Here is a 23,897-nt window from a genome sequence, read left to right as displayed (position 1 = left end):
ATTCTTATGATTCTTATTATCATTTTCATTATCATTATTACCATTGTTCTGAAAAGTTTGGTTCTTGTTGATTAATTTTGATTTTCTCATTCTTGTTTTGCTTTGTTTATTTTTGTTATTACTATTCCTTAATCTCATTACTGTTATAATTATAAGTCATTTTGGTATTTCTATGGTTATGTTAGTAGTCGATTATGTTAGGGTTTTGTTTCATTATTATTATTATTATTTGTTGTTTTATTTGTGTTCTTTTTTCTTAGTTTTATGATTATTATTATTTTTCTTATTATTTGTTTTACTGTTTTGATTACTATTATTATTATCATTATTTCATTATTTTTCTTTTAATTTCTCATTTAGTTTATTTTATTTCTTTTTTCTTCATTATTGTTTTTATTACTTCTAGTTAGTTGGAATCATAGTAGCTTAAGTTCATGGTTTTTTTGCATGATTAGGTATTAGTACATATTGTTTTAAGAGTATATTTTCTATTTAGGAAAATTGAATTTTGATGAGAGGATTGCACATTGCTTTGTTGGCCCCTCTATTTGTTTAATTAATGCTCCTTATTGTTTATTGGTTTTCTGATATTGGACTCTTTTATTTTTTTAGGTACACTATGACAAACACTAGAGGCAAGTCTAAGGTCGTCGTCCCTGTTTCAAAAAAACAAAAGACTCCGGACGTGACCTCTTCGCCGAATGCTGCCGTCAATACCTGTTATCCATTCTTACAGTTTCCATAGGATCCCCAGGAGGACCTATATTAGCGGCTCCGATAGCGGCCGTTTGGATTAGGCTGATGTATTGATTGGAAGGCTTTGGAGCAGGTCCAATTAGCTGATCGAGTCCGCACCATCATTGCTATAGCTCTTTGGGACCATTTCTTTTCTATCGTTGAGCCCACCTATTTGGAGCTGACCTTTGAGTTTTGTTCGACATTTCTCTTATAGCAAGTGATGTCGACCCATGACGAGCTACGCACTATTACTTTTTGATTCGATAGTATGACGCAGCATATGAGCGTCCTAGAGTTGGGAGTTACATTAGGACTCTACACTGAGGAGTTCTTGGGTGCCGAGGGGTTTCCAATTATACCGGCACATCCACTACTCACTAACTCTTTGCTGGGTAGACCTTACGGCTAGTACAATAACCTATGATCTGAGCCGGTCGAAGGTGACTTCACTACCTCTTGCTTTGCGATATATCCATGCCATCTTGGCCCACACTTTGACCAATCGGAGGGAGAGCACAGGAGTTGTCGGTACACTCGACGCTTATTTTTTGTGGAGCATGGCCACGGGGTGCACTTTCAATTTAGCCTAGTTCATCGCTCTCGCTTTCTGCCACGTTATGTTACTTGACTTGCACGTCACTTTGGCCTCCTCGACACACCGAAGTTGTCCTCCTCCCTTACACTAGTTGGATAGATGTCTTCGTAAGGATCATCCAGTATGAGTCACATGAGGATATCGAGCAACTGCGTGGAGTGGATCCTCCTCAATACCGATTATCTCATTCTGATCCTTAGGATGAGCATGAGGACTTCATTGATAATGTTCCTTTCCACTACGAGGGTCCATATCATCCTCCATCTTAGACTCACCGTTCTGCTACTTCTGTTGCCACCTTAGTGGACCTCTCTTAGTGGTTTACTCGTTTCGAGTGATACTGTTTTGAGCGGTTCGACAGTATCGATGCGACTTTGCAGCAGATCTGTCAGCACCTCCTTATATCCTCTTCAGCGTCGGCGACTCACAACACCGATGCCTCTGACGATAAGGATAATTGATTTTATTTGTTTTCTTTTTCTTTTTATGTTTGTTTTTGTTTTTAGTTGTTTTATTTTTATTTTCTTAGACATCTTTCGTTTATTATCTTCTGAGCTATATTTTAATTTTTTATGGTTGTTTCTAATTGAGTTGTAACCTCTTAATATTTTTTATTATTTTTATTTATTTTCTTATTAGTTGCTCGAAACTATGCATTACATTTCAATTGCCTACAATTTCGATTTTTACTATTCTCGCGATTTCATCCATATTCAAGGCAGTTTCAGTTTTCTTCTTCTGTTATGATATTCTGCTTATCCTGTGTTTATATTTGTTTGTACATTAAGGACAATTGACATCTTAAGTGTGGGGAGGTTATTTATTTAATTATTAGAAAATTCTTGAATTATTTTTGGTACTTAAGTAATATTCTCATACTTACATTAGAGTGAATTATAGTCGATTTGGGATTTTTATTGATGTTGTTTTGGATTAGTTTGTAGATATTTGTGCATTGGTTGATTTAAAATTTAAGACATGAGAGAATTAAGTATGATAAGTTATTTTTCAAAAATTAAAAATTTTTAGGTTGTTTCTCTGAATTGAGGTATTGTCTTGAAGTTTAAATTTGCAAGTTTGACATCAAAACCATGATTTTTTGTGAGATTTTGAACCTTTAGAGCATTCATTTTTCAAGCATGTCGATACCACACCTTGATTTGATATATTGAGATGATAGAGGCACTTAGGTTTTAACCCACTAATCCCATAATAAGCCTATCCTTGTAATTTACCCTTAATGAACCTTGTTGAGCCTAACACACCGTTTCTTGATTAAATTATTAGTGTTAACCCATGACCCATTTTTTTTGCAACTTTTTCTCGTTTTATATGACTCCATTTTTTTTGTTGAGATTTGATTTGGTTAGTTGCCTAACTATGTTCCTTTGTTTGAATTGCTAAATTTTCTTTCTTGATTTTTAATATTTTACATGAAAAAAATTGAAAAAAATTGATTATTAATTAGTTATTTGTTGATTGAGCTTAAACAGTTAAATTCATATTTTGATAATAAGCTCGTTTTCTTATTCCTGTTAATTCTTGATTGATGCGCTTGTTTTTAATTCAGCGTTTGTTATTTTTTCTAGTTTGGTAATTTATCAAATCGATCTCGATTGTAACCAATTTTTTGGCCTTTCTCTACACCCTTAACCTAAGCCCCATTACGACCTCTTAAAGACCTTTTGATTGGTGTGTCATATCATTTTATAGTGGTGGAGATTTGATTTTCAAGCAAGCTTATGGTAATGACATTTCTTGTTAAATTGATGAGTGCTTATTCTTAAACCTTTAACACTTTGAGTGATTTGAGTGAATTTTTAGTGAGGATGTAAATTCTTGTTGATTTTGAATTAAAGGTAATCACTTAGATAAGGGGAGATACCTATGTTTTTGTGTTTTTTTTTTAAATCGACTTGGATTGTTTGAATTTTTAGTGCTCTTTTAGTTGAACATCCAATGCATGATTATTTGTGAATTATTTTGAGATATTATTGATGAGAATTACAAGTTGAGAAATATTAACTTTCATGTGAGTTGAGGATTTTGCTTGAGGACAAGTAAACACTAAAGTGTGGGGATATTTGATAAGTTATAAAAGTAACATATTTTAACACTGTTCTTAATGCATTTTTGGATTATTATTTATGCAAATTGGTGAATTCGATACTCCTAATCTTTTAAATTCATGTTTCTATACTTAGGAGAACATTTGGGAGCCAATGAAGCAAAAACAGAGCCAAAATCAGACAGATAGAGTTGTTTTCAGGAGCCAAACGGCCTGGGCCTTTCCAGACGGACTAGACACACACTTGTGTGAGCTACATAGGCAAGACACTCGGCTATGTTCCAGGCCATGTCAATTTTGCAACTCACATCCCAAATGTGCAGAAAAACAAAATTATTAGGCTTTCTGGGCATTCTAAAGCCTATAAATACCAATTAGAAGAAGAGAGAAAGGAGCCATCAGAGAATATCAAGAAAACGACTCGAAGAATACCATTGGAGCCACTTTCGAATCAGATTACTATCAAGATTGAAGACCTCTTTTTAATTTATTCTGAATCTTTTATAAGTTTCTTTGTTTCTCGTGATTTTTCTGACTTTGAGATGTTTTTTTTCAGAATTATGAACTAATTCCCTAAATACTTAAGGAGGATGAAACCTATGATGAATTCTATTATTTAATTTCTATTTTACATGATAAATACTTGATTCTTGTTCCCAGTTCTGTGTGCTTATTTCTTATTTTAATATTTTCAGGAAATTAATTCATGTCTAATGTGCTTAATCAGAGGAGCAAAAGTCCCTATTTAAGAGTAGATCTAGCATAATTGAGTGGAGTTGCATGTAATCCTAGAAATAGGATGACATAAATCTACCAGATTAGAGTCAAATCTAATTAGAGAATCCATAGATCGAGTTAATACGACAATAGAGGTTTTAAATAGAAATAGATTTCAATTAATCAACCTAGAGTCAGTTGCTCTTACTCTCGAAAGAGATATTAGCATAATTTAGGGATTTCTACGGATTAAGACATCAAGTGAATAAATCGTTTAAAACAGATTCATAATAATAGAAAATGTGTAGGTGGATTGTTTCCTGGGGATTGTCTCTCTCATTGGTTATCTTTTAGTTTTTTTCCTGATTCATTCTCCATTGAGTTCTTAGTTAAATTAGTTTAGTAATTTTAGCTTAAAACCATCACTCCAATTTGTTGGCTAAATAATAAGAAAACGATAATTACTAATACTTTTAGTCCTTGTGGATATGATATATCTACTCACCGTAGCTATACTATAGTTCGATAAGTGTGCTTGTCTTTGTCGTAAATTTTAGTTAGTACCAAAAACGCTCATCAACTAGTCTAAATGCAAACAACCTAAAATCATTTATCCTGAGGCTAAATTTACTGTTTAAACAAACAACCTATTTACATGCTTTTTAACCAATCACTTGTATTTCTACAAGTTCGAGCACAAAGAAAATACAAAATAAAAAAAATTAACTACTAAAAATCTACTAAAACTAAGCAAAAATAACGAAAAAATAAAAAAATTTATGTCACCCCCACACTTTATTTAGCACATTGTCCCCATTGTGTACCCAAAAAAATAAATAAGTGACGAGATTACACATTTTGTCTTGAACGGTTTGTAATGTTAGTTTGGTCATCTCCCCTCGCAGGTTTAGCTTGAATATGTAGTGTCGTCTAAAGTGTGGAGTTCCTACACAGAAAGAAAACACAAATTTTTTAATATTAAAGAATTAGATAAAATAAATAAAACATACAAACTAAAAAGTTAAATCATATGTACTTGCTCCAAAATTTAGAACATACATCACCCTTAATGTAAAAGAAGTAAAGTGCAAATAAAAAAATTTTCCTAAAAAGGCTGAATTCTCATTGTTGTATCGACATCGAGATTTGTGTGCTCCAAGCGGATGGAAAAGTACCTACAGTAAAGAGAACAAGAAAATATTATATCTAAATAAACTTAAATGAATAAATAAAACAAGAGTTGTTGAGTTTGTGAATGGCAGAGAATGGTAGAAACGAAGAATGAAAACATTGCTTAGAGTAGCTGAACAATGTCAGAAAATTACAGAATTGTGTCGCAATGTGACGGGCTTTTTCCGAGCCTCTATGCGTGAAGTTTCAATTTCTTCATCTCTTTGATTTGTCCACTTCACAAGCTCAACTACCACTACAAAATAAATTAAAAAATTTTATGTCACCTCCACACTTTATTTGGCACATTGTCCTCGTTGTGCACCCAAAAAATAAATAAGAGATGAGATTACCCATTTTATCTTGAACGGTTTGTAAGGTTAGTTTGGTCATCTCCCCTCACCAGTTTAGCTTGAATATGTAGTGTCGTCTAAAGTGTGGAGTTCCTACACAGAAAGAAAACACAATTTTTTAATATTAAACAATTAAATAAAATAAATAAAACATACAAACTAAAAAGTTAAATCCTATGTACTTCCTCCACACTTTAGAACATACATCACCCTGAACGTAAAAGAAGTAAAGTGCAAATAAAAAAAATTTCTAAAATGGCTGAATTCTCGTTGTTGTATCGACATCAAGATTTGTGTGCTCCAAACGGATGGAAAAGTATCTACAGTAAAGAGAACAAGAAAATATTATATCTAAATAAACTTAAATGAATAAATAAAACAAGAGTTGTTGAGTTTGTGGAGGGCGGAGAATGGTAGAAACGAAGAACAAAAACATTGCTTAGACCAGCTGAACAATGTCAGGAAATTACAGAATTGTGTCGCAATGTGACGGGCTTTTTCCGAGCTTCTATGTGTTCAGTTTCAATTTCTTCGTCTATTTGATTTGTTCACTTCACAAGCTCAACTACCACTGAAAATAAATTAGATAATTAAAGACTTAAAATAAAATAAATAAAAATTAACTAATGAAAAATAAAATTTAAAATTAAACAAAATTTAAAGAGAAGTCCTTTTTCGGAGTCAAGCACCGAAGAACTTCCAGCTGGTCCTCGACACTTTGATTCTTCATTTGTCTCATTGCCGATGTATCTGAACCAGCACATTCGATTGACTCCAATAATATCGTCTTATTTTTTTACTGTCACAACATCTAAAATAACAAGTCATTTGGTGCCAAAATCGAGCCAACTCTAAATTATTTTTCAAACAAGAGCAAGAATGAGATGGACTCGTCGATTTCTTTGATTGGCAGCCCCTCGATTTTGGCCAGAAAGTGCATCGACTCGTCTACACTTTCATTTAGAATTTGGTTAAGCTCCACATTAGTGGTTAAGTCTACTTCTACATTTACATCGACGACTACGTCTATCTCTATGTTAATTGGATTGGAGATGCTTTTGGCTATATTTAACTTCTTCCTGTGGTTTTCAGTTCCAAACTCTTGTTGACTGTTTCATCTAATTCAGAGTGCTTGGCGATGATACAGTGGTTCTCATAATCTGGGTTGGGAACATCATGTCCGTTCTCTTTTAAATAACTTTTCACCTCCATTTGTTGTGTAAGTAAGTTTTTCATTTCCAAAATTTGCACCAGCAATTCTTTTATTTCCACCACGTCTGCAGTGTATGTTGACGTGGTTGCTTCGCATGAAACTTTCTAATGTGAATTATGAGAGAGATCAGTTGGATATTTGGATGTCTTTAATCGGTCTGATTGTCTTTGGACTTCTAGCTTGAGGTAGAAGGACTTGGCTTCATTGTTTCGTTGAGGCTCCATTCAATCATCGTGATCTTTGATTGTTCTTATATTGCTCATACAAATCTCGGTATACCTTATCATCCATGATTAGGTCCAATTCTTGCTGAGTTGGATCATAACTTCATTGGTTTGTGGAGGCTCCGTTCATCCAACTCTTGGTTTGTAGAGGCTTCATTAATGTACCCATCATCAACGTATTGCGAATACATTTTTTCCATAATTGCATCCAACTCTTGCTAACTTTTACAATTTAGTTCAGGGTGATTGACAACAATATAATGGTATTCGCAATCAGGGTTAGGAACATCATGCACGACCTTTTCCAATGGGGTCATTCCTTCGTTTATTTGTTAGAGCATCTCTATTATGAGCAACCTTTGGTCCTCCGTAATTTCTTATTGATCATATACTCATTCTTCGTATACTTCTTCATCGTACCATGCAGACATCTCGCGTTCTTCTTCCCAACTACTATTGTCATCAAATTCATCATCAACTGCATCTATAATTAAATTAAATAATCAACAAGGTATCTAAAAATATTTAAATAAATGAAAATAAAAATATTAAAATTAGCACATTATCTAACTCGTTTATCTTTTGACTAGTATTATTTTACAAAACAAATTAAATTAATAACAATTTTCACCGTCGCAATCCCCGATAATGGTGCCAACAATTTGACCATTGGCAGAAGTGCAAACGTTTGGACTGGAAATACTGCAGCAAAATAGACAATAAATAAAACAGCGGTGTCTGGAAGTATACGGGTCAAATTATAATATAGAAGAATGTTACAACAAAACACTCCGAGAAGTATTCCGAGGATCATACCCAAGGGATTGCGGATTCGAGAAATTTATTATTAAATTAATTATAGAAATTAATTACTATTCTAGTTGAGTCACAAACTAGTAGTGTTAATACAAAATTAAAATATTAATTAAACTAATGAAATTAATTAGCCTAAATAACCTAATGGAATTTTCCTATTCTTAATGTCAATGATGCGAGCTCCCGACCTATGGTCAATTAAATCTCTAATTATCAACTAAACAACCAATTACCGTTAATTGAGTTATTTGTCACCCTTAGTTATGAATACCCTCTCGGTCTCATCTTTACTAAGGATTACCACCTAAGTCACCCTTGTAACAAGTTATACTCGATAGGATTACCACCTAACGGGTTGTCGAAACACTAGAAAATACGTAAAAACTCTTATTTTGCTAATAATTAGGGCTACTAAAACATAAAATGAAACAAAATGACATAAAATGACTTGAAATCAAGCTCATTAAGTGCTAAAAAGTCTCTAATATGCCACAACGAATTGTGGCAGATCAACAATTTATAAGGAAAAGAGAAAACAAACGGGATAAGCATATGAAATGCTTAGTAAGTTCATAAGCATTAAACAAAAACTTACATTAGCTTTTAGTTAAATACATTAAGCTACCACAATGTTGGCATAGTTTAGCTAAACATAACGATTCACGACATCAGCAAGGTGAATATTATATCACAATCAAACCATATGATGCTGTGCTAGTTCATGACATATTAGATAACAATTTCAAATTCATACTCAATCTAGGGATAATTTCATCGCATACATTTCATAGTCATCATCCAAATACATTGTTCAAGTTCAATTCAACATTTTTCCATTTGAAAATCTTATCTCAATTTAATTTATCGTTCCATATAATCTGTTTCACCTGATGAACCATAGAAAATGGACTCGGATACACAAGTAGCTACATCACACCAATTGCTCATCCAAGCTACATATATTTGTGTCAAGTTACCCGTTTGGGTTAAACCTTTGTAACGATGCTTCCATTTTCTTGTCCAAGCTACGTATATATATACATGTCAGGTTACTCATCTAGGCTAAACTTTTACAATGACATCAGGTTACTCATCTGAGCTAAACCCGTGCCATATGAGTATTCGCAACAAATGTTGAACCTCAGTAATCCTCTAGAATCAATCCCGTACTAGCAGGCACAAAACCCTATGGCATACCAATTGTATCCTAACCTTTACTAAGTTCACACAGGTCTTATTTTCACTTATAACCATCATATTGCAATTTAGTCCAATTCTCACCTTTCATACCAATTTACAACCAATTAATCCATAATAATCATACATATACAAATCAAACATATAATTACTTAAACACATAAGTACCATATGAATTTATCAGGTCAAAATAGCGAACAAGTTGAACCTCCAAGGACTAATAGACAAATTTAGCTTTTCCTTAATTATCTCTAGTATGATCCAATTTTTGATCTATTCAATTATTTCATTTAGCCCATCAATATCAAACATTTATACATTATAACATGATCTGAATGAACCTATAAAACTGCATTTTCGATACCTCTATAGTTTTACATTTTATTCAATTTAGTCTCTAAAATCAAAATAGCATAACTTTCAATTTTAAACTTTGGTTTGAAAATCGACCTCAATTACATTCATTATAGACCCTCTACTACCTATTTTTACTAAAATTTCACCTCAATTTCATAATTTATTCACTTTAGTTCTTATGTACAAAACTAACAACCAAACATTACAATTTAGTCCTTTTTCATAATCTAAGCTTAAAATGTATCAATTTAACACCAATTTCTTCAATAAATCAACAATGAAAAATTTTAAAAACTTTAACAGTTTTGCAAATTGGTACATGGGCTAGCTAAATCAAGCTCCCATTACCTTAAAAACGTAAAAATTACAAGAAAGGGACTTTATTAAACTCACCAATTGATAGTCGAAAGCTTGAACTCAAGGTTCCGACCTCATCATCAACAATGTTCGATAATTTCATTTATGAATGGTATTAGCTTCACAACTAATTAATCATAGCCAAATAACCAAATATAAAAGCCTACTTTACAGTTGAATCCTTTTTTCTAATCTTAATATATTATGAAATACTCGTATCTCGTTATTTATCTGATCGAATCAAAATTTGACTTTGTATTTATTCACTAAGGACCACAAGCTTTCAATCCATAACAAAATTTTCCATTGGCTTTCGTTCTATTCAATTTGGTCTTTAACCACACAACTATAATTTCCTTTTCGAAATCCAAACTTTCATTTAATCATAATCTCACCAATCTAATATCTAACATACCCTTCACATACCGAAGCTACTATAATCAAATACATCATGTTCTCACCAATCTAATATCTAACATACCCTTCACATACCGAAGCTACTATAATCAAATACATCATGTTTTCAAGTTCAAATGGCGATTTGATTTAAACAATCAATTATTTAGGCTAGCTAAATCAAACTCATACTATCATGAATCTATAAAAATATAAAAGAAATAACTCACCTAAATTGCCAATTTTGGATTCGACGATGGCTTGAAAGTAGAAGAATTTTCCTTTCTTTTTCTTTTATTTCAGACGGCGAAAGAGAAGAAGATGAATGAAAATCTCACTCTCCCACTCAACCATATATATAGATAGATAGATAGATTATTAGCAAAGTGATTAAGTTGATTATATTATTAACTTATTACTTAATCATGTTATAATATTAATTAGTGGATAATGAAGACTTAACATTTATTAAGCACTAACATATTTTCTATTTTGGTTTAATTATTCCATGATCCTTAATTAAATTTAACATCTCTTAATTTCCTTTTAACTAAATTCTTCCTAATTTATTCGCCTTATAATTTATTCTTTTTACTATTTATTTAATACTCTATCTAATTAATTACTAAAACAAAATTTTATTTTTAATTTAATTACTTATCTTTTTATTTTTTAATTCTTTACATGCTTTGAAACTGCTCGATAAAAATCTTTGGACAATCCGATTTCATATAGTCGGTCCCAAAATTATCTTTTTCAACATTCACAAAATTAAGCCGTTACAATTCTCCCTTTTAAAAAATTTCATCTTCAAAATTTGTTCTGCGAATTTACAGTCTTCTTTCCATTACTTGAGAACTTCCTCGATGTTAAATAATTTTCCTGGGGAACTACTTACATGAACACGTTATCATCATTATAACTTCTTTGCCTATCTTTCCAACTTATTAACCCTTTTTTTACACTCGACTTAGTATTAATTATAATGTAAAAATGCTAAAATAAATAAAATTTATATTTTATTTGATGGATACTGTTAAGTATGACTCCTATTTTCAGTCAAATTTGAGAAATAATCTTTTAGTTAAACTCTGTTTATTTGTTTCAGTCAAACACTGATTAGTTTAGATTATTTTATTATTATTTGACATATGAATTTAGCCTATAAATAGGCTCTTTTACAACCTTAGTAAATACACCTATTAGATTAGAACTCATAACACATTCAGAGAATTTTGTGTTTACGTTTTGAGGGTTCTTTATTTTTCGGGTTTTCAGGGTTTAGTTTTATCTCCATCTTTTGTACTCTTCATTCTTTTGGCATTATAGTAAAATTATCTTTGCCCGTGGTTTTTTATCCTTTTTGGAGGGGTTTTTCCACGTTAAATGTGTGTGTTCATCTTCTCAATTTCTTCTGCTATTTTACTTATTTGTTGCTTAACCGGGATGATCCTTAACAAGTGGTATCAGAGCTAGTTCAATTTTTATAGATCAGCCCATTCAAATATGGCAACAACAAGGTTTGAAATTGAGAAGTTCGATGGTGAGACAAATTTCAATCTGTGGCAAGTTCGGATGATGGCAATTCTAGTTCAATCCGGTTTGAAAAAGGTTGTTACCAGAAAAAAGCCTGAGAATCTAAATAAAACAGAATGGGAAGAGCTTGATGAAAAGGCCTTGTCTGCAATCCAGTTGTGCCTCGCGAATACGGTATTGCAGGAGGTATTGATGGAGAAGACCTCATCCGCCTTGTGGAAAAGGTTAGAAACTCTTTATACGACTAAGTCTTTGGCTAACCGTTTAGTGTTGAAACAATGTCTATTTACGTTTCGCATGAACAAAGGTGAGCTTCTTAGATATCACATCAGTCAATTCATTACTCTTTTAAATGATTTAAAGAATGTTGAGGTTCATATTGATGATGAAGATCAAGCTATGCTATTATTGCTCTCTTTACCCCCTTCATGCAAATCTTTCAGGGAGACCCTGATTTATGGAAGAGAATCTCGTTCGAAGATGTGAAGGGTCATTTGTTGAGTAGAGACAAACTCGACAATGAGCTTTATTTGGATAGCAAGGCAAATAGGCAAGCTTCCGTTTTAGTAGCATCAAAGAAACGAGACAAAAGGTGTCGCTATTGTAAAAAGTTAGGTCACGTCAAAGCAGATTGTTATAAACTGCGAAATAAAAGAGCTGCTGAGAGTAACGAGGAAGATGTAGTTGGTGCTAATTTGGCCGATGAAAGCGGTGATGATTTCTTGTTAGTGTCAACAAGCGATAACTCCAAGCTCAAATCCAAGTGGATCCTAGATTCGGGATGTTCTTTCCACATGTGTCCCAATAGAAAATGGTTCTCTACATACAGTTCGGTTGAAGGTGGAGTTGTGCTCATGGGAAACGATTCATCTTGTAAGGTAGTTGGTATTGGAACTGTTAAAATCAGGACACACGATGGGGCAATTAGGACACTCTCAGATGTCAGGTGTGTACCTGACTTACGAAAGAATCTCATCTCCTTGAGTATTTTAGACTTGAAAGGATGCAGAATCAACATCGAGTCGAGCGGTATTAAAGTATCTCGTGGAGCTCTCGTTTTGTTAAAAGGTAAAAGAACTGGCAGTCTTTATATTCTGGAAGGTTCTACAGTGACCGGTGAAATCGGACGTCCCTCGTCCGTTACAGAGTCGAAGTCAACTCGTTTGGAGCGGAGGCAACTTGGTCATAGGAGAGAAAAATGTATGACTGTTTCATTGAAGAGAGGTTCTCTTTTGGATGCAGGTTTTGAAAAGTTAGGGCACTGTATTCGTGAAAATCAGACCCGAGTTAGTTTTGATTTGGCAGTGTACAAGTCGAAGGCTAGAAGTCTTCCAGTTTCTAAGCACAGATTCGACTCAGTTAATTCCCTGCATAGTTCAAGATAGGCTCGTGGTGGGCTTTGGCCAAGATGGCGTTGTGGAAATATGAGTCAAGGTGGAGATTTGTTATGTACGACTCCTATTTTCAGTCAAATTTGAGAAATAATCTTTTAGTTAAACTCTGTTTATTTGTTTCAGTCAAACACTGATTAGTTTAGATTATTTTATTATTATTTGACATATGAATTTAGCCTATAAATAGGCTCTTTTACAACCTTAGTAAATACACCCATTAGATTAGAACTCATAACACATTCAGAGAATTTTGTGTTTACGTTTTGAGGGTTCTTTATTTTTCGGGTTTTCGGGGTTTAGTTTTATCTCCATCTTTTGTACTCTTCATTCTTTTGCCATTATAGTAAAATTATCTTTGCCCGTGGTTTTTTATCCTCTTTGGAAGAGTTTTTCCACATTAAATGTGTGTGTTCATCTTCTCAGTTTCTTCTGCTATTTTACTTATTTGTTGCTTAACCGGGACGATCCCTAACAGATACAATTTCAACTATTACTATTAAGTTCTTGTTTACTAAGAATCACATTGTTAGGCACACCTCATTCATGAGAAAATACCAATCACTACTGTAGGTACATATCTATAAGCATTCATAGAATATCAATTTATTTTTTATTTTATGAAATTTTTATGTTTAGTATATTTCTTTTAGTACTACCAATACAATAAGTAATTATATTATTTTCAAACCCGTCTATTAATAAAAAATGTTCACTCAAAATTAATGTCGTAGAATTAAATTGTGCTAAAAAAAGTTTTTTATTAAAATGAAGGGCATACAATCAAAGAAGCAAGCACCCTTAAACAAACAGGATCAAGGGCAATGCCAGACGAACAAACACAGATACACCCCAAAAGAAAAATCAAGACTCCACTCCCGTCCAAGAAGGCATGCAAGAAAAGATGACGCGGGTCACATTGACTAAGGGACCATGAAAGTTGTAGCAACACAATCCATCACAGCTTCATGCCAATGCCAATGGGTCTTTGTTACACTTATTGCAACTATAATAAATGTCACCCTACGTGCAAATACTAATCTCAAATTAGTTTAGCTATAAATTCGTCAACATTTTTGTCTGATTTTCCACCTTCATCAACTGCCTTCTTAGCCAAGTTCTTCCACTTGATTGAATTCTTTTTAATCTCTTCGCCCTTTTTTCCAACCTCCATTAGTAGTTCCATTATGCACCGTATGATAGTCTCTTTTCTCACAATCCCTTTCTCATCGGGACGAGCTCTTATTCCGATTCTCCATACATCCTCTATGTACTTGGCATTAGTGCATTGGTCGGTCCATTGAGGCAATGCTAACATCGGAACTCCGAGACTCAGTGCTTCCAGAGTCGAATTAAAGCCGCAATGGGTGAGAAAGGAACCTACGGACTCATGCGACAGCACCTCCAATTGAGGGCACCATGTCACCACCAAACCCTTATGTGAGGTCTCTTTTACATAATTGTGTGGAAGCTTGGGCTTCTCGGTTTCCCTGACGACCCATAAGAAGTAGCCATTTCGGTCTTTCAATGCCCAAGCTATCTCCTCCATTTGCTCAATCCCTAGTGATGCAACGCGTCCGAATGATACATATACCACCGAGTCCTTTGGCTTTCCACTTAGCCAACTCATGCAAGCAGTAACATTTGGCTTGAACATATTCATACCGTAGTCTTTGTCATTTTCGAGTCTTTTATCCAAGTAGATAGACGGAATCGTCGGTCCTACTGTTATCACGTTCCAAAATTTTGACATCCAATCCACCACCTATTTACAGAAATCCATGAGGCCAAAGTTAACCCATTTAAATGATTTTTGTAATTTTATTTTTAAGTTACAATTAAAATCGGTCATTATAAGTATCAAAATAAGTAATTAATTCAACTTTGGCTAACTCAATAAAATAAATATGGAGTCAAACCTGAACCCCATGTGATGGTTTGACGGTTAAGGGTGTTCACAGCCTCAGGTGTGGCCTAAGTTCGAGACGCGCTAGTCGCGTTGGTTATTCGGACTTTTCCTTGTTATTGTAATTCATCAAAAAAAATATGGAATCAAACCCATGAATGGTAGGATTTGTATTTAGAGAGCTTATATTTAGGGTTTCACATTGCCATTAAGCTAATGCTTCACCCGCAAGTAACATGTAAAATAAAAAAATAATAATACTAATAAGTGTTGGTTGCAGCAGTAAAGTACATTGTATTCTCATGTAAAGAATGTGGGTTTGAATTTTGGAGACGACATTGTAAAGAGGGTCAACTACGAACCTTGAACATGAACCGTAAAATGAACATGGACCGTAAAACGAACATGAAAGATAAAAAAAATAAAAAGAATTATAAACATATCATATAATGATATTAACAAAGTTTATAAATATAAAATATCATAAATATTACATATAATATAATTTAATGTAATATGATAGGTTTTCTATAATTTTTTTTATGAAATGAATTTGGATTGTCATTATGTTGAAATAAAATTAACTATTAGGGCACGTTTGGTTCGCTGTATTGGATTAGAGGTGTATTGGATTAGAGGTGTAATGGATTAGAGGTGTATTGGATTAGAGGTGTAATAGCAAATCAACTGTTTGGTTGAATGTAGTGGAATAGAGGCGTAATAGTAATCTTGTGTTTGGTTGAATGGAATAGAGGTGTAATAGCATAATGGAAAAAAAACTAAAATGACTAGAATACCCTTACCATAAATTTGTTTTGGTAAATGATTATTGTTATTGTTATTTAAATTTTAATAAGATTATTAATATCAATAATAAATAATTTAATCATATTTAAACATAATAATTATTAAATATATTATAATTAAATATATAATTTAATAATATTATTAATAATCAATATTCTTATATGAATTTACTCAAATCATAATATATGATACTATAAAATATAATTTAACATAATTATTATTAAATATAATTTAATAAAAATATATAATTAATAAAATTCTTAATATTAAATATTCTTATATGAATTTAATAAAATCATAATATATAATACTATATAATATAATTTAAAATAATTATTATTAAATATAATTTAATAAAAATATATAATTTAATAAAATTCTTAATATTAAATATTCTTATATGAATTTAATAAAATCATAATATATAATACTATATAATATAGATTAATAATGTAGATACTTGCTAAGAAAACATGGATTAAACAAATGTCAAGCATAGGCTTCTTCCAAAAAAAATTTTCTATGAACAATCACATAGGCATAAAGCAACCATGGTAAACTATATAAAAAAAAGATCTATATGTTATCAAGCAGCAAATCTGTGTTTGTAACTTCTAATATATAAGTTCTGCATGCATATTCAAGAAAAACAACTAGTATACAAATCACTTACCATACAAAAGTTAAACTATAAAGCAGTAAACAGAGTGACATTAAAGTGAACTTGAAACAACCAACACTGACTCATAAAACAGATTCTTAAGCCTTAGCAACAGCTTTCTAGTGACATTTACATGCAATCGCAGGCTTTGAGAAATGATGTAGACTAGGGTCATTTTCTCATTTACAAACATTATGGACAAACATTGCAAGTATTGACAGGTTTCTATCCACACTTTATTTCATCAAAAACATTGCAAGTATCTCTTCATCAGTCGAGTACAAATTATCAAAATCTGACTCGAACTCTTCATCATCCACATTGTCTCGTGGTTGCACCTCCAATTCATCCATCAATTCATCATCGGTCTCCTCATGCTTCCCAGCTAACTTTCTACGCAAAATGGCCTCAAGAACTGAAGGGAGTGCCTCTTCATCCCCTTCAAAGTACTTCTTGATTCGGGTTTTCAGCTCTGGCACCAAATAACTAAGTTAAACAACATAACAAAAAAACAAACTATCATGATTTATCCAAACAAATATATACATATATCATGATTTAGTTTCCCTTCCTTTCTTAACAACCAAACAAATAATTTCCAAATAAAAAAAAAGTAAATTCCAGCAAAGAAGAAGCAAAGATTAAAAAAAAAAGTAATTTCATCTTATTCAACTCTTGGAAGAAATCATATAAAATTTAGTTTTAGCCTTAAGTTCTACACCAGTAGCATCAGTTGACACATTATACACATAGGCAAATTCAAAATACTAAGAAAGAGCTAAACATTGTAGTAATCGATTAACTTTCTGATATATTAATGAGTCATCCATTTCAACATCACCAACTACACATATAAATAAGAGTACCATAGAGTCGCATTTGCAAGCTATGCTACTCGTACTCGAGTATGTTCAGTTTTTTAAGTTTTTTGAGACATCTTCAAACTCGTATCCGGAGATATACCAAAAAAAGGCCAGCCATGAATACTTCAGGAAAAGAAATAAAAGTTGCAAGTCTAGAATTCCAAGCAACTACTGTTCTAGATGAAAAGGGCATATCAAAGCTCCTTTTCAAAAGCATAGGCAATTTTCCAACTGATGACAGCAAACTAGTTCTAGAATAAGAGCTAAACTATATACATATATAACTCAAATATATGTGCTACAATGAAAAACAATCGGCTTCATCACCTTTCTCAACATGGTCTACTGTGTTATTAATTTTATGAATTTAAGCAATGAGAAATGCTACCAGAGACACCGATCACCTCTCCTTAGGTAATGCCAATTTTTTATCTTTAGCTACAACATTCGGAGCAAACAGCAACAGATATGAACATCATATTTGAAATGAATGGATGGTCCACTGGAAGGCAAGTTATAATAGTAGTCCTATGTCCTACCAACTGTATTGATGCAAGTAATATCAATGCTATTAACTAATTTAAGGGAGGCATCCAACAACAGAAGGCGAAGTTGGTCCATCCAAAGAAAAGACAAAAAGAAGCTGGAGTCCAAACACCATAGTTGAAGCAGGAAAATCATCTAAACAAAAGGCTTTGCATGTCCAGAACTAGAATGCAGGCATATTATAGCCTTGTGACAAGTATTATAACAAAAAAAATAACAGCCAAACCTCTTGTCCAGCACCAGTTGAAATGATTGAAGTCGGTGAAAAATCTTCCAATTCAGCAGCCTTTTCTCTTGCAAGAGCAACAACACTTTCAGGAAAATTGGCAAATTCTACCACATGAATACCAAAAATTTCAGGATAAACAGGTATATTTCAGAAGCTATAAATCATGAATAAAGCCTTAGTGCAACACATAAAGCAAATAACCTATCAAATAATTACAGTTCTTCACAGCTTGCAGACCTTAGCAGCAATAAGTCCACTGATTTGAGCCATATCACAAAGCAAAACAGCACCACACTTATCCGCAATCTGTCGAAACCTTCCGTAATCCCATTCCCTCGAATACGAACTACCACCACAAATCAATATCTTAGGCCTAAAATCAAGCGCCCTCTATTCCAACTTCTCATAATTTATATACCCAGTTTGTGGATTCACTTTATATGGCAAACTCTCAAAGAAAATTGAAGCAGAAGATACTTTTCTACCATGTGGGGTATAATACCCATGACTGGTATTCCCTCCTGATGGAGTATCCAATCCCATGATCCTATCTCCGGGCAATAGTAACCCAGTATAAACTGCGGCGAAGATGAAACTAACCCTAAAGAGAGCGTTGATGAAGTGTCAGCCGATTGAGATAACAAATCCATGGAACAAAAGCTTGCATTCAAACAAAACCCAAACGAAAAAAACGAATAAATGAGAGAAAAATTAAAACAGAGAAAGCCGAAGACAATGTTGAAGCAAAGATTCATACCTGAAATCGGCCTCCGATGAAACAATGTTGAGGATTTGTTATGAAAGCATAAGAAATGAGGATAGATCTGCAATGCCGATGGAAGAAGAAGCAGAAATCTATGAGGGCAGAAAAAGGAAACGAAAATAAGAAATGGGGTAAGGATTCTCTAATCGGCGCTGGATGGGGGGAATAGCTATTACGGGACCGGGTGTATTAGGGAAGGAACAGATTTGGGACGTAATGGTAATACAACCAACCAAACAACAGATTAAATGGGGATTAAGTGGGGCCCATCGATTAGGGGTGTATTGGCAACCAAACATGCTGTTAAATTAGAAATTAAAATATTTATAACGTATAAAAATTTAAAATTTGAATTAGGCTAAATCAATCCGGTTAAAATATGTCATAAGTATATACACTCTTCATAAATTTAAAATTTTGTCTTTGTATTTTTATTTCTAGGGGTTTAGTCTCTCTACATTTCAAATCTCAAATCCAATTTTTAACACTGTTAAACTTATTTTGTCAAATTCAAGCTCATTACAAAAAATTTTTTAGTTATATTGCTACTAAGTGAGGTTTTTTTTTTAAACTTTAAAATGTCACACCTACAAATTTAACAGTACTAATAACTAGATTTGGATTTAAAAATCTGAAAAATAAATAAACTAAATTCAGAAAAATAAAACTACTGAGACTAAATTCTAAATTTGTAAAGAGTATAGGTAAATATTATGTATTTTAGCCATCAATCCATCCCAAATTTATTTGAAGCGAAAATAATTCGAGCTCCAAAAAACTGATCCCGAAAAGGTTATTCAAATTTGAGAAGATTCAAGTCAAGAAAACTAAGCCCAAAAAATCCGAACACAAACTAGCTAAATTAAAAATAATCCAAAAACATCACCATCTGAACTCGCTGACCTGTCTGTTTGCCACCAAAAATTTCAGTTAAGAACATAGTAATCACAATCACCAATCATTGCATGAACATCCACGATAAAGCAAATCGAAATCTTTGGCAGCTAGCAACCGATAAATGTTTGGTGTTAAAAGAAATACGCACTATACCTCTGGCTCCAATTCGTAAAAATGGTTGAAAAACACCCAATCAGCTTCGTCAATGTTGGAGAACTGATCCACAAGCACATCAAACCAAGCCCGATACAATCCATAAATAGCAACAAAAGATGGTAACTCCGAAACATGAAGCGGAGGCATTGCTGGAAGAGAAACATGAGATCCTCGGAGTGGCAGCTGAAGGTGTCCCTTATAAACATGGTAATACACGCTGTTAACGGCACAAGATTGCGTAAAAAACGCGGCCGATGATATCCCAAACTGCTTCGCGACATCAAGTGCCCAAGGCAACATAGTATCGTAGACAAGGGCATCAACAGGATGAGCAGTATGACCAAGTTTCTTGATTAAAGCTGCTAAGCTCTTGGGGCCTACGTTCCAGAAAGTTGAGAGATAGGCATCAGGGGTATCCGCCTGCTCAAACCCGCCTTCATCGAAGCCGTCAGATATGATGCAGAGATCGATGGAGGCGGATGAATCGAAAAACCAGGACTTAGAGAGGAAGACGGTGGGTACCATGGTAACTTTAACGCCTTTGGAGTGTAAGCGTTTAGCGAATTGGAGCATCGGGTTAATGTGACCTTGACCAGGGAATGGAAAGATCAAAACATGAGGCTTTTTGGCTTTGTTTTGCATCTTCATTTAATCTCTTTTTCTGTATCAGATTGCTCACTACCACTATCAGCTGCTATGCTCCTCGAAGCAAGAAGTATGTTCTTATTTATAGCGATACCGAACATAGATCATAATCCTTCATTAATTTTTCTTAAAAGAAGAAAAGGAAAGAAATTGAGTGGCAAAAGCAAAATACAGGCCCCTCGGTTAAATTCGCAGGTGCCTGCGTCCACAAGCAATATTACGTACTCCTCTTTGCATGGGCCACCAAGTGAAGGTCCCCAAACACGAATAGATTACCCCAATTGCGTGGCACTTTTGGTGCCTTCCGAATGTTTTTCGTCCACGAGCCTCCCTCTTAATTGAGTCCCAATTCCCTTCCCGCTTCTAAATTTGACATCTTAATTTTTTTTTTGTGTGTGTGTTCTTTAATTTTGTTAACCAAAATTTTAGACAAATAGTGTTGGACATTTTGAGTGGAGAAGATAGATCCAGAGACTAAATTAAATTAAACAGTAGACTTTGAGGCATGGGCGACGTATTCCAAAAAGAACTATTTACCCCCACACAAAGTTGTTAGAGGGTTAAGATAAAGATCCTCATGAGATACAACAAAGCTTTTGAATTTCCTGTGATTAGCAAAATCAAGGTATTCCCTAACTCTTACCCTAATTTCTAAAAATAGAATTGATTGTAATAATATTTGTGAGCACCGTAGACCCTTTATTTATATGCACTCAATGGATCTTATTTTGAAGAGTCACAACCTTCATGTTGGATATACTTCTTAGAAAAAATGTCTCATGAAAATGTATTCATTGAATGATAAATCATCACTTTCTAAATTTGAATAAGTGCTCATCCATAATTAAATTTGCAATCTACAATTTCCAACAATAATCCCCCACTAGATTGCTAATTCCAAAAAATAAGTACACAACGATTATGCATAAAGAAGGGCGCCTAGTTGCTTTAGTGTAAACTGTCAAAGTATCTACAAAGTGAATGGTGGCTAGTTGCTTGAACCATCACTTTTAAAGTCAATATCAGAAAATTTTCACAGATAATCGTAAAGTATTAGAGTAAAAGTTTAATTTGCTTTAGCACCGTTATGGTCATGTGCTCATCCCGTTTCATGAACATGTAAGAGAGAAAACCATAAAGAAAATCTCGTTGAAGTGACACCACTTCATGTCAATATAGGTGGATTTCATGACAATTAATGTCCATCCATTAAGAGTAAAACTCATCCTCCTAAAATATAAACACTAAATCCTAATCCTTAGTGTACATTGTCATTCAATAATTTGTTATTACCCTTTGAACCTCGAAACTAACTTTTGGCTTGAATAAGGTAGGATTTCTATTATCAATGACGAGATTAGAATGGTTTTAATCCCATTTTAGTGGTGGTACTCTTAACCAAATCCCTTGACAAACCTTTTGTCAACGGATTTGCTAAATTGTCAATTGACTTAACATAGGTAACAAATATCACGTCGTCTTGAGTCAATTTCTCACATACTCATGTCTCAAACTTATGTCTAGACTTTCCATTAAACGCCTTATTGTACGCTCGAGACATGGTGGATTCACTATCACAATATATGGAAATAGTGAACCTACTTTGTGGCCACAACTTTATATCTAGAAAGATATCTCTTAGCCATTTCGCTTCCATGCCAGTAGCCGCCAAGGCTATAAATTCAGCCTCCATAGTTGAATGTGAGATGCAAGTTTATTTCTTGGAGGCCCAACTAATAGCTCCACCTTCGATCGTAAAAACCCATCTTGATATGGACTTATTATCATTTAGACTTGTAATCCAATTTGCATTCGAGTAACCTTCTAGTATCGCGGGATGATCACTATAGAATAGTCCCAATTTTTTGTTTTTTTTAGATAGTCAAAAATCCTACAAATTCCTTTCCAATGATCGATACTAGGACAATTTGTAAATCTCGCCAATTTGAACACAACAAATGCGATATTAGGTCTAGTGTAATGCATTGCACACATTAGACTTCCGATTACGCTGGAGTACTCAAGTTGCGCTATAGCCCTGCCATTATTCTCACTTAACTTGAAGTTCGAATGGTATGGAGTGTTTCAATCCTTGATATTCAAGTGTTTAAACTTTTCCAATACTTTCTCGATGTAGTGAGATTGGCTTAGTGCAAAGTTCCTTTCATGCTTTTTCACCTTTGTACCTAGAATTGTATCTACCTCGTTGAGATTCTTCATCTTAAAATTAAAGGCTAAATACTCTTTAGTCTCAAGAACACCTTTCATGTTCATCCCAAAATTAACAAATTGTCCACATAAAAATAAATAATTACACCATACCTATTGGTGAATTTAGTGTAAATACATTTATCTACACTATTATGTAAAAAACCACATGACAAGATAACTGAGTCAAATTTTTCATGCCATTGTTTAAATACTTATTTTAAACCATATAATGACTTGATCAACTTACACACTTTATGTTCATTCCCAGGGAACACAAAACCTTCTGGTTGCTCTATGTAGACTTCCTCTTCAAGACTACCATTCAAAAGAGTCGTCTTAACATCCATTTGGTGTACATGTAACTTATGGATAGTTGCAAGTGCTATAAGAATTCAAATGGAGGTCATCCTAGCCACTGGTGCATAGGTGTCAAAATAATCAATGCCTTCCTTTTTGCCTAAATCCTTTAGCCACCAACCTAGCCTTAAAGGTTAGACAACCCCCTGTTGGAGTATTCTTCCTTTTAAACACTCATTTACACCCGATAGGCTTTGATCTTTGAGAAAGATCAACTAGAATCCAAGTACTGTTTGACAATATTGAACCCATTTCATCATTGATCGCCTCTTTCCAAAATGTCGCATCCCTAAAAGTCATGGCTTCACCATAGGATTGCGGATCACCATTCACATTAAACATTATGGGGATTTTCCTAATTACGGATTCTCTATTTCCCTTACCAATGAATGCTAGAGATTGCGAGGAAATGAAATTGGGACCGAAGTCCTTTACTTTTCTCACTCTTTGACATTTTCTCGGCTCTGTATCCTTATTCTCACAAAGACTTCTTTTGGTTTGATCACTTGAGATCATTGGTTGATATTCTTTTTCCGAATCCATTGAATAATCGAAAACCTTATTTTCAATGAATACAACATCTTTTGTTTCAATGATCGTATTTGACACTAAGTCAAGAACACGATAAGCCTTAGAGTGTTAGGCATATCCAATGAATGCACCATTGAAGGCTCTTGGTCCTAACTTTGTTCTCCATTGGTCGGGAACTCTATAGTAAGCCAAACACT

General features: G+C 33.6%; 1 protein-coding gene and 1 long non-coding RNA gene across 2 annotated transcripts; both read right to left on the bottom strand.

Annotated features, from left to right (window-relative positions):
- Positions 1 to 14,146: 14,146 nt before the first annotated feature.
- Positions 14,147 to 20,659, bottom strand: LOC107955009 (UDP-glycosyltransferase 74G1). The gene is made up of 2 exons (XM_016890711.2): positions 19,954 to 20,659; positions 14,147 to 14,893 (listed from the first exon to the last, which is right to left on the bottom strand). The coding sequence occupies exons 1-2, from the start codon at positions 20,602 to 20,604 to the stop codon at positions 14,171 to 14,173; spliced, it is 1,374 nt and encodes a 457-aa protein (XP_016746200.1). The 5' UTR covers positions 20,605 to 20,659; the 3' UTR covers positions 14,147 to 14,170.
- LOC121219543 (uncharacterized) lies at positions 16,731 to 18,873 on the bottom strand. Its single transcript, XR_005916387.1, has 3 exons — positions 18,378 to 18,873; positions 18,138 to 18,204; positions 16,731 to 16,974 (listed from the first exon to the last, which is right to left on the bottom strand). It is a non-coding gene; the product is annotated as an uncharacterized lncRNA (long non-coding RNA).
- Positions 20,660 to 23,897: the final 3,238 nt, after the last annotated feature.

This window comes from Gossypium hirsutum, chromosome D07 (assembly GCF_007990345.1).
Source record: "Gossypium hirsutum isolate 1008001.06 chromosome D07, Gossypium_hirsutum_v2.1, whole genome shotgun sequence".
Taxonomy (NCBI): domain Eukaryota; kingdom Viridiplantae; phylum Streptophyta; class Magnoliopsida; order Malvales; family Malvaceae; genus Gossypium; species Gossypium hirsutum.
This window is presented reverse-complemented; position numbering and strand designations above follow the sequence as displayed.